The sequence below is a fragment of the Phoca vitulina genome, unplaced genomic scaffold, assembly GCF_004348235.1.
Source record: "Phoca vitulina isolate PV1807 unplaced genomic scaffold, GSC_HSeal_1.0 scaffold10, whole genome shotgun sequence".
NCBI classification, from domain to species: Eukaryota; Metazoa; Chordata; class Mammalia; order Carnivora; family Phocidae; genus Phoca; species Phoca vitulina.
Genome location: NW_022589713.1, coordinates 8687681 through 8700191, shown reverse-complemented (window position 1 = coordinate 8700191; position 12511 = coordinate 8687681). Strand labels below are relative to the sequence as shown.

Below are 12511 nucleotides of genomic sequence, written 5' to 3'. Positions count from 1 at the left end.
GTAAGTCAAGGGAAGTCTTTATGGTTGTTGTTTTCTCTCCTTCCACTTTCATCACCATCCAGTCTTCCATGACACTTTTGATGCCTCTCTCCCACATTTCAAGTTTCCTCCCCTTCTCCCTTTAATTATAATTAACAATTTCTTATTAGTTAAAAAAAGAAGAAGAACAAGCAAGAGACCTTGTTTTTTGATACAACTCTTTGCACTGTGTCTCTTTTCTTTCCGAAAGCTTGAGGAGTCAGGTACTACACAGATTGGATTGGCCAGTAAAATGGGTTCATTTGGTCCTAGACACAAGGCTAAGATGAGGTCCTTGAAGCTGGATACTGATGCATTGGAACAACCTGTGTTACATTATATGGCATGGTAGGGCTTCATGGACCATTCCCTGCCCTAGACCTGCCCTATGAAAGGTTTGCCCTTGTATGTTTAAAGAGAAAACGTTACCTGGCCACTGCTAAGCAGTAGATGGCATTCTCCCTTGGAGTCTTACCACTGTGCTCTGAGAAACACGCCAAGGAGGATTTGAGTAAAAAGTCAGCTCTGGGTGTTGCATAGTAAAAAGATGGGTGTGAATAGTCCACTCTGGAAACTGGGGGGAGGGGGACTTGGGGGAGATATGTATTTTTTATGAGCTTTTCTTTTTTCCTAGCTGTGGCAGTAATTTTTTTCTGATGCTGTTGTTGATGTCTTTGTAATTCAGAGAATATATTTGCATCTACCAGTGGAGGCAATTTCAAGGTTTGTTGTCTTGTGTCCTGCTGTGAAATTGCCAAAGGATTGACGGGTTTCCTGCTTGCAGTGTCTTCCCTGAGAGGCGGTAGTTTGCCCACAGTGCTTTGTGAGTCCTTGTACCTAGCCTTATTCCAGCTCTTGGAGGTCATTTTTGGTGTGGTGAAACCATCCACCATCACGGTGTCTCCAACTTTTGCCCCAAAGACCCTTGCTCCGCAAAGCTGGCTTTTATTAAGGTTGTGACTCTGAGCTCTGAGGACCCACTGTTTTATTTTAATATAAATCCTCATGGGGACTGAAATTTTCGGAAAAGAAACTGTGGACCACATTTTACTCAATAAATATAATACACAGTCTTTATGCTTGTGTTTAAACGCAACAGTCAGGGGAATTTGTCCCGCTGCATTTTTACGTTCCAGGCACAGCACGCTGCAGTTGACAAAAGCCTTCAGAATCAACAGTTGGCCCGCTTCTGCAGCTGCATGAATGGGGCATTTAGAGACATCTGCATGAAGGGCTTCATGGCACCATGCTCGACAGGGGTGAACACCAACAGCCTCTTCGGGCCGCACACCCTGCTTCAGGGCCCATTCAGTGAGCTCAATGTACCCATAAAAGGCGGCGATGTACAGGGCCACCTTTTTCTGATACCTGAAATAAGTAGGAGTGGGTGTTTAGTAAGTCAGCAAACTGATAAATGTAGTTACACTAAATACCCACAAAACATACTAGCTAAATGTTTATTTCTTCCTAACTTTTACATAAAATGTTTTCAGAAAACGCAAATAGTAATATATAGGTTAAACTGCACAGGTCCTGGGGTGCCTGGGTGGCTCCGTTGGTTAAACATCTGCCTTCAGCTCAGGTCATGATCTCAGAGTCCTGGGATCGAAAGCCCTGCTCAGCGGGGAGTCTGCTTCTCCCTCTCCCTCTGCCTTTGCCCCTCCCCTCTGCTCGTGTTCTCTCTCTATCTCAAATAAATAAAGTGTTTAAAAAAAAATAAACTGCACAGGTCCTGCTTATCCACATTATCCCGCTATGCACAGGTAAATGTATCAAAGTGCTTTTCTTAGAGTGGTTTTCTTTCTCAAGAGACTCAGATGCTCAGGAAAAATATCAAGCTATCTATATTTTTTTTAGCAAGGGAGGGAGAGAGAGGAGGGAGGGGTAGGGGGAGAGGGAGGGAGAGAGAATCTTAAGCCCAGCACAGAGCCTGACATAGGACTTGATCTCAAAACCCTGAGATCATGACCTGAGCCGAAATCGAGAGTCAGACCCTTAAATGACTGAGCCACCCAGGCACCCCTCAAGCTTTATAGTAACTGGGAAAGTTTTGGAAGAAATCCGGTATGTTTTAGAAATTTGAAAGTTCTGTATGTTTGTTTGTTTTGTCTTTTCTAACAACAGTCTTTATTTTGGGCTTCTCAAGTCTCTACTGCTATTCTCATCTAAACCAGTAGGTTGCGCCCCCGCCAGTACTACCACCAGTGCCATAGTCTAACTGGAGCTGCTCTTACTCCCCTCCAGTAACTTCCCCCTGCAACTGAAATCCTAACTCTTCACTTTGGCTTACAAGGCCTCTCACAGTCTGGCCCCTGCCCCACTTCCCACAAGCCCCCCTTCCCTGTCACTGCACTACGGCCACATTGCCCTTCCTACTATCCCTACAATACCCCATAAGGCATAAGTTGAATGACTGGTGCAGGCCGTTCAGAGGGCTAAGAATTAGGGAGGCAAACCTAGACAGGGTCCCACTAGGTATACAGCAATATATATGCAGGATATATTTGGGCACGGCTGTCTGACCCCATCATAGAGATGGAGGCAAGCTTGCCTGCTATCATCCAAAATCCACTGCATATAACTGACTATCCTCTCTCTGATTACATGCTCACCACACCATCTTTTGATGTGTACGTGGCTTCTTGTGTAAGGAAGATGACCTGCCCAGAACATGTGGGTCTCCAGGACCCACAGTTAGATTATAATTGTGGTGGTTACATTATAACTAATTAGAGCGATTACATTAATACACTGGCATTTTGGTTCACACACCAGTTTTTTTCCAGAATTCATTAATGCAAATCAGCATCTCTGAATGTGATCAGTTTTCTTGATTTGGGGAGAAGAGCCCCTCTTTGGATGGACTAACTGGCCTTTGCTTTCATCCTTAGCACCGATGTTATGGAAGCTAGAGGCACTCTTGTTAACTGAGACTAACTGATTCTCTTTCCTAAATATATTTTGTCACAGTGGCTTATGCTGTCATAAGCCTAGTTTGGGCCGCTGTTACCTCTTCACTGTCACCCTGTCCCCTGCCTGCCTCTATTGCTCACACTGCAACCAGGGCCAATGTTCTAAAACTCAGATCTCATCCTAGCTTTTCTCTACCTTCAATATCTTCCCAACACTGAAAATATAAAGTCCAAATTCCTTTACATTCCTATGGGTACCTGCAAGAGCTGGGCTCTTCTTACCCTTCTAGCCTCTAGCCACTACCTCTCACTCTATGATCTACCATGTGGAACTTGTTTCAGTTCCTTGAATCTATTCTCTTGCCCCTTGGGGCTCTGTACATGTGGTTCCATTTGTTTTGAAATATCTTTTTTTTTTCTCCCTACCGTTTACCTAAGTACCAACCCTTTAGATCTCATCAATTGCCTTTTTTCAGGATGCTTCACCTGAACCCCTAAGTCTAGTTAGTTGTCCATACTATACATTCCCATATCGTCTTGCATTATGTCCGTGTCCTAACACTTTCACACTGAATGGTAACAGCAACAACACCTAACATTTATGTCCTGCTTACCATGTGCCAGCCCCCCTTCTAAATTCCTGTGATTACTAGGTCATGCAACCTCTAAAACAGTCCTATGAGATAGATGCAATTATTATTCTCTTTTTAGCAAAGAGGAAACTGAGATACAGGATGATTATATAACTTGCCCAAGTTTACACAACTAAACACTTAGGGATGGGGCTTTGAAGCTAGGCAGAAGGCACTGGAGTTTGTGCCCCTAAACATTTTTCAATTTGGCTTCTGAAGGAATTGGTTACTTGTTTTCTGTTGCCCCTGCTGGACTGCAAGTTGCTGAAGGCAGGGACCATATCTTGTTTACTGCTGTATTCCTGGGATCTTGCATAGTACATGCTCAATAGGTATTTGCTGATTGGGTGACAGAATAAAAGGAGCTTTTTAGTTTGTTTGTGTGTATTTTCTGAGCTGTTAGACATATTTTCCCTCTTTTTCCCCTCCTCCCTTTGTGCCTTTCTCCATTCTGTGTGTGTGTGTGTGTGTGTGTGTGTGTGTGTGTGTGTGTTTAAAGCATGATGAGAAATACAGATAGTGTGGGCAGGGAGATTTCAGGCTGGGAACTGATCACCAGAGCCGATAAGGCCTGGAGCAGAGTAAGCACGTGGCCCAGCTGAGTCAGCTGGGCTGTGTGCATGTGTGCATGTTGGGGACAGGGTCTGAAGCAGACATGTGGGCGCACCCCTGCTGCTCACCCTCCTTAGATTTTATCTAAAGGTTAAGTCAAGTGGAATGGTTAAGCATCTGAGCATTAGAGTTAAATTGCTGGGATTCCATATCCAGTTGTGACCTGGCTAGCTGTGTGACATTGGTCAGATTTCTTAATGTCAGTTTCCTCATCTGTAAAACATGATAAAAGAGTATCTACCTTGTAAAATTGTCATAAGTATAAGATTAGGTAATACATGTAACACAGTGTCATGTTAAAAGGTACTCAATAAATACGCACTATTAAAAGTAATGCAACACGGCAATTTCTTTGGACTTAGAGCATGAAAAAAGGGAATTATCACTATCCCCAAATAGAAATTACTTTAAAATATTGAATATTATGTAAAATTGCAAAAGCTGGTTTTCTAATCTGTCACTTCTTTTTTTATTTTTATTTTTATTTTTTAAAGATTTTATTTATTTATCTGACAGAGAGAGACACAGTGAGAGAGGGAACACAAGCAGGGGGAGTGGGAGAGGGAGACGCAGGCCTCCCGCTGGGCAGGGAGCCTGACGTGGGGCTCGACCCCAGGACCCTGGGATCACGACCCGAGCCGAAGGCAGACGCCCAACAACTGAGCCACCCAGGCTCCCCTATTTTTTTTTTAAGATTTTATTTATTTATTTATTTGACAGAAAGAAACAGCAAGAGGAACACAAGCGGGGAGGGGGGAGCTGAGGGAGAAGCAGGCTCTCCACTGAGCGGGGAGCCTAATGCGGGGCTTGATCCCAGGACTCTCAGATCATGACCTGAGCCAAAGGCAGCTGCTTAACCCACTGAGCCACCCAGGTGCCCCTCTAGTCTGTCACTTCTTAGAGCCCTTAGAGCTCTTGGTGCGTCTGTGGGCTTCTGTAAAGCATAATTAAATCACCAGAAGGGAGCACTGTCCGAAAATACCACTGAATTAAAACCTTAAGAGTAATGCAGCTTACACGTTTGGGACCCTGCTGACTGCAGAGTTATGCTAAAATGACCACCTGCAGGGCGCCTGGGTGCCTCAGTCGTTAAGTGTCTGCCTTCGGCTCAGGTCATGATGCCAGGGTCCTGGGATCAAGCCCCGCATCGGGCTCCCTGCTCCACGGGGGGCCTGCTTCTCCCTCTCCCACCCCCTCTGCTTGTGTTCCCTCTCTCACTGTGTCTCTCTCTGTCAAATAAATAAATAAAATCTTTAACAAAATAAAATAAAAATAAAATAAAATGACCACCTGCTACTCTGAGCCTACTGCCCACTGCCCCAGCCACACATGTATGGAAAAAGTATGTACAAAAGCCTTGTATTAAAAGCAATTTGAAAAATTACTTGGGAGCTTAGGAAGAGGGAGCCAGAATTTTCAGCCAATCAGTTAGCAATTAGTGCTTTTTAGAATGATTGAATATGAAGGTGGCAAGGTACTTATTCTGATAGGCTTTAAAAGTGCTGTGAAAGTCTGATTTCCAAACCAAACTGAAGTCACTCAATTAAATAGTTAGCATTTCTTGAGGAAAATCTACCTGAATTGCAATCCATCACCAAAGGCTGTCGGCCCTGGTGACAATCCTGACATCTTATCTCAGCAAATGTCTCAATAATAATGTCTGGTTGAGACATGCTCAGTGGCACTTGCATGGTGCAGCAACCCAGCTATAGAGTGAATTGCAGACTCAACATCCTATAGAAGTTTAGTAAAAAGTACTTAATTTAGCATTTGCTTTATCTCCGTACTTGAGTACTGGTCCTTCAGTCGATAAATAGCGTTGGACTTTAAGTTTTTGTCCCAGAAGACAACCCATCAGAAATTCCTTCCATCCATCCCAGACGTCCAAACGAAGTGTCATGCCTGTGGATCAAGAGAGGCCGTTAAAGGTTCCAGTCCATCACTGTGGTTTGGCAATCCATAAACCTTCTAAGGATAGCTTTTTTCCAAGCAGAGGCATAAGCTAGATGCAAACCGAAAAGTAACCTTGGAATAAGTAGACAGGGATGCTATTTTCAGCTTAGGCCTGCATTGACTTGAAAAGCCATTTAGCTTCTGTGCACTTCCATTTTCTCATCTGCACAGTGATTGCATATAATGCTGAAATGTTTTCTACAGTTATCTTAAAACAGTCCTGTGGACATTGATTCCATGCTGATGTATACATCACCATGTAAACTAAAACCATTATATTGGAAGAGGAAACGAAAGAAACTGTGGCAGGACTAATGGGCTTTTGGGGCCTTTAGCTCACAAGCAGGCTGTGGGTGGAGTTGAATGATCCTTTCATGTTTTTTTGTTTTTAAAGATTTTATTTATTTATTTGACAGAGAGAGAGAGCACAGCAGGGGGGAGCAGCAGGCAGAGGCAGAGGGAGAAGCAGACTCTCCAAGGAGCAGGGAGCCCAATGTAGGGCTTAATCCCAGGACCCTGGGATCATGACCTGAGCTGAAGGCAGATGCTTAACTGACCGAGCCACCCAGGCACCCCTGATCCTTTCATTTTATCCATCGCAGAATAGCCATTCTGTGTAATTACACAAAAGTAATATGTTCATTGCTGCTGGAGAATTTGTCACTTACCCTCTCCTGGTCTACTCTCTGTGGCACCACATTCCCTTTCTTCTTCTGGGTGGTGTTTTTCAGGAGTCTTCTTTCTTCAGCCTTCTCTTCTCTTTACACATTCCCTCAGGATAAAACCCAATCTCCTTCCTATCTGGCCTTCCCTCACCTCTCATCTCCCTCCAGCCTGCCTCACTCCCTCCGTTCCAGCCACTTTGACCTTTCGCCCGGCCTTCAGATACGCCAAGTCCACCCCATCTCAAGACCTAAGGATATAATTTCTTTTGCTTCAAAGAGTGTTATTCCAGATTTTCACAGGACAGTGTCCTTATTCAGTTTTCAATTCAAGCATCATGTCCTCATAGAGGACCCTCTTGGCCCCCACTGCCTTCCCCAACTGCATTATTTTTTATCCTATGACCTAATTTTAACTTATTCATAGCTCCTATCATCAGTATTTGAAATCATTTTTCTTGTTTGGAGACTTTTTTTTCATGTCCCCACTAAAAAGAAAGCTCCTTCAAGACTTGCCACGCAACCTGGCACTTGGTGCGTGCTCATTAAATACTTGTTGGCTGACTAACAGGCAATCTCAGTGACCCTACTGGCTTCACTGACCACCCACGTGGCATTCATTCCCCAGTCCAAACCTCCACGCCAGGCTTCTGCCCCAGCTCCAGATTCCCCCTGCTGGGACATCACCATCTAAGGGATTGCACTATGACCCCATTGTTCTGAAAGACAACTCGTCATCCTTCATCTCAGGTGGTAGCACCACTATCTTCCTTATTACCTCAGCTAGACATTTAGGAGTTGGTCCTCATCCTTCCCGTTCTCATGCCCTACGTCTGTACAATAGCTAAGGCCTGTAAAGTTTATCTCATGAAGGTTTAAGAACTATTTCCTTTCCTCCGTCTTACTAGCTCCACCCTATTTCAGGCCTCCATGATCTTTCATATAAATCTACTTCTGGAAGCTCCCACCAGCCTCCCCACCTCTTTATTCTGGTCTCTGCTCAAATGTCATCTCCTCCTCTGGGTAACCATCTAAAATAGCCTCCCCCCGCCACATTACCACATAACTCTCTGTTACTATATCCTGTTTTTTGTTTTTTTTTTTTACTTTAGAGTTCTTATTTCTATTTAAAATTCACTGTTTTTCTGTTTCCTTAATGATGCTTACGTTTCCCACTGAGCTGCAAGCTTCAAGAGGGTAGGATATCTTGCTATTCTTGCTCACACTGTTTTGTTTTGTTTTTTTTTAAGATTTATTTATTTGACAGAGAGAGAGACAGCGAGAGAGGGAACACAAGCAGGGCGAGTGGGAGAGGGAGAAGCAGGCTTCCCGCAGAGCAGGGAGCCCGATGCGGGACTCGATCCCAGGACCCTGGGATCATGACCCGAGCCGAAGGCAGACGCCCAACCGACTGAGCCACCCAGGCGCCCCCTTGCTCACACTGTTATGCCCACTTTCCTCAATGGTGCCTGGCTCATGGTAGATATCAGTAAATATTTGTTGAATGAAATTCTACCCTAGTCCCCACATCCATTTTGGACATGTACTGCCCTCCTCACCCTTAGCAGCCCAGCAGGCTGTCCTGCACTTCTGTGTGCACACCAGGCTATTTCTGGCCTTGGAGCTTCTTCTTTTGCTGCTCTTTTGGTGTCTGAATTCTTGTGATTCTACCCCACACCCTCCTACCAGTAGTTTATGATGCAGCATAAACTGGTATCACCTCCTCTGGGAAGCTCTTCTTAACTATGTCATTGTCTCACCTCTGCAAATAGTTAAAAGGATCACTCAACTGGCTACCATAATGTATGTTGAAACTCTTTATCATTGAAAATACATTTCTAGGGGTGCCTAGGTGGCTCAGTTGGTTAAGCGTCTGCCTTAGGCTCAAGTCATGATCCCAGGGTCCTGGGATTGAGCCTGGCATTGGGCTCCTGGCTCCATGGGGAGCCTGCTTCTCCTATGCCGTCTGCCTGCCGCTCCCCCTGCTTGTGCTCTCTCTCTCTCTCTCTCTGTGTCAAATAAATAAAAATCTTAAAAAAAAAAAAAAGGAAAGTACCTTTCTGCTTTGGAATTGCTAGTTTGTAAACACTAATGGAGAACTCTTTGAGGCCAAGCATCATGTCTCATCCAGTCTGTGGGCTCTGTTCTAGTTATGCTTTTGGGTTGCAAGGAGGCCCTCAAGAAAATGGGATTTATTATACTGAGACAATGGCCAGATCTGTTGTACATTAGGAACAAAGGCACCTCTCAAGATGGGCCACTCCCCTTCTCTCCCATGGGCTCCAGGATCTCTCTCTCTCTCAAGCCCTCTATATCTCTGTCTTCTCCCTTTCTCTGCTGACAGGCTGCCCTGCGGCTCCCTTACAGGTTCTGTCCTACCGTAACTGAGGTCTGCATGCAACATCGCTTTGGCCACAACCCAACCTTTCTTCATGGCAGCATGCATTTTCTGTCCATACTGGTAACCAGTTTTGTCTCTCTATATTTCCCAGTTTGAATTCACAAGACTAATGATAATTAATAATAATAATATATTGAGTATGAATAGCTAATATTCACTGAATGCTTATTATATGCTCAACATTATTCTAAGTACTTTACATGAATAAGCTAATTTAAAATTTATGACAATCCTAAGTGTGGTTTGTATTATTCTCTCCATTTGACAGTTGAGGAAACTGAGGTACTATGAGATTAAGTAACTTGCCTGGGTTTTACATACCCAGTAAGTAGTGGAATCAGGAGTTGTACCTAGGCAATCTGGCTCTTGTGCCTACATTCCTGTCCTCTAAGTTATCTTTGTCTCTGAACAAGAATTTAATTGACTGATGTCATTGGACAATCTGTAGATTGGCTGGCTGCCTTTGAATCAGTATGATGACATTGGCAGTAGGACCTGGGGGTATATTCATGACTTTGCTTATCCATAAATATCCTCAGACTCAGACACATAATAGGTTCATAATAAATACTTACTGGTATTTATCATCCTTGACACCATAGATTTCGTTTCTCTAAAGCTTCTTGCTGTACTTAATTTTCTTATTTAAAGGTTTGATTCCTATGGGTAACATTGAAAACAAGGGACTTTAAACACTGTTCAAATTGCATTTCTTTCATCTCCTGACTTAAATGATTTGCTATGTTTGTAGTTTACTATAAAAATTACCCACAGATGAGTATTAAAAAGCTTGCTTGGCACTGTACCCCAGCCTCCTTGGTCCTCCACAGCTGAGGCCACACAGCCTCCATTTTGAAGAACCAGCCAAGCTTTAGGCCCAGAGAATAATCTTAATTCCAGTAAGAGGGAATATGTTAAGATTCCAGGCTCAGGTGGGAAGTTGGTGTTCCTGTTCATCCTGTGTGGATATTGTCTCAGTTCTAATAACTTGCCCTGTTCCTCCTGACCAAGCTCCCACCTTGTGCCCCAGAACATGAGTGCCTATATCCTACCCTACCTTTTGGGTTTTAGAACTGAGGTCCATCTGTCTCTGAGCCTGGAACTGAAGTTCCTACTCTGAACCCCAATCTCTGGGGTTAGATTTCTGTTACCTGTTGTCAGAGCCTCTGATGTCAACAACCAGCTTGTCTAGTTTTTCACCTCTTGTGTCATTCATTTATTTATTCATTCGCTACCTTGATGCTCTGCTATGATTACATTCACCCACCAGGTCCCTGCCAGGTCTCCCTGAGGTCAACTTCTGCCTTCCTGCATCTAGTTGCAGAGTGATCTGCCTGCCTATCCCAGGGCTCCCACCAGCAGGACTTACTTGAGACTAACTTCCCTCTTCCTGGCCCATCTGCCCTGCCCTAAGTGGTTGTCTAGTCTCAGGATCTCAGCTCTTCCTAGCTCAACCTGTCCACTGTTGATGAACCCTGATTTTGAAAACACCAGAGAAGCCTATATGATTTATTTATTTATTTTTTTTTTTATTTTTTTTTTTTAAAGATTTTATTTATTTATTTGAGAGAGAGAGAATGAGAGAGAGAGAGAGCATGAGAGTGGGGAGGGTCAGAGGGAGAAGCAGACTCCCTGCCGAGCAGGGAGCCCGATGCGGGACTCGATCCAGGGACTCCAGGATCATGACCTGAGCCGAAGGCAGTCGCTTAACCAACTGAGCCACCCAGGCGCCCCGAGAAGCCTATATGATTTAAATCCACATCAGCAGGAGGACACCTCCCTCGAGCTCTGTATTTTATTCTGCTTTAATTCCCTATCTGGGAGCAATTGTTACAGGTTTTGTAATTATCAATTTCAGTTCCTTGCAATGAAGCAGTCCTAATTTCTCAAAGAACAAAGGTAACAATGGCTGGTTTTTCTCTTAATGCTCAACTTTTGAATATCCAGAGAACTTCTTTTTTTTTATTTTTAAAGATTTTATTTATTTTTGTGAGAGAGAGGGAGAAAGAGAATGAGCACAAGCGGGGGAAGGGGCAGAGGGAGAAGAAGGCTCCCCAGTGAGCAAGGAGCCTGATGGGGGACTTGATCCCAGGACGCTGGGATCGTGACCTGAGCCAAAGGCAGGTGCTTAACTGACTGAGCAACCCAGGTGCCTTATCCAGAGAACTTCTAAGCAAGTTAACCAGCACCATTTATTGGATAATCCTTCCACCCCAATTGGTTTGTAATGCCTCTTTTGTCACATGTTAAATTCCTTTGTAAGCTTAGGAATTCTGTTGGAAAATAGAAATTTACTTGGAAAATGCTACATTGCTGCAGAAAATACAACTAAAATCTATAACTGAAAGGGAAGTAAAACTAATGAGACTTAAACTTCAGGGCCTTTCACTACATGAGTTTTTAAATTCTCTATTCTTAATTTTGGATTTTTTTTTTAAAGATTGTATATATCTACAAAACCTGGATCTGCTCACTTTCTACTTGCAAACCCATCACCGTGCCAAGCCATGCAGGAAAGCAGGTATGAGCAACAACACCCATTCTAAGGAATTGTCTCCAACCTCTACCCATGTGGTCCTTGTATCCCTGGTGGGGGATACTTACTTTGAGGTCAATATCTGCCTATCTGATTTGAGATTTTTTCTTCCTGAATAGGGAAATGATTTCCCTGGTATGAGTTTCCCCTAATGGGAAACAAAACATTGATCAGAACTTAAAGAGTACCAATAAAAGTAGATATCGATAAAAGCATTCTGGGTTGGCAGTATAAATTGTTGGAAAGAACCCAATCCTGAGTGTGTGATTACCATTTCTTGGCAATATGACCTTGAGCAGGTCACTTCTCTGAGCCTGTTTTCTCACTTGTAAAAGGAATTAAAATAACATGGTAGATCTCGAAGGGGTCTAAAGGTTGGTAGAGGGGCCTTGGAGCCAGCTGAGATTTCAGGGTCTGAACTGCCAGGACTCTGCTCCTGGAATAGTCTCTCAGATGTGATTGCTCATTCTGGCCATGAATACATGCCGTGAGGCATTTACCATTGGCATATACCAATGACAGCATTCCGTAAAGGAAAGGCATTCATTCATTCATTCATTATGCATACCTTATTCCAGAAAGGATTAATGTCAGTTTTTAAGTTTCTGACTCCTATTCTGTCTATTTGCCCTGACTTCAGCATGTCCTGACTACTGGCCCTTGGCCCTTGACATGTTCCTCTCTGTATATACTCTCTAAGGAAAGCACCTCTCACAGGGCTTACTTCCCTGACTCCATGGCGGGGTGCCTACAGCAATATCTGCTAACCGGACCCATCACTAAGC

At 43.8% G+C, this 12511-nt stretch overlaps 1 protein-coding gene across 1 annotated transcript in view; it reads right to left on the bottom strand.

Annotated features, from left to right (window-relative positions):
- Positions 1-443: 443 nt before the first annotated feature.
- Positions 444-12511, bottom strand: part of ANKUB1 (ankyrin repeat and ubiquitin domain containing 1) — a 31132-nt gene continuing 19064 nt past the window's right edge. Inside the window, exons 4-5 of the mRNA XM_032408345.1 lie at positions 5962-6076; positions 444-1386 (exon numbers count right to left, since the gene is read on the bottom strand). Coding sequence (XP_032264236.1) covers positions 444-1386; positions 5962-6076 — 1058 coding nt within the window. The remainder of the gene's footprint in view (positions 1387-5961; positions 6077-12511) is intronic.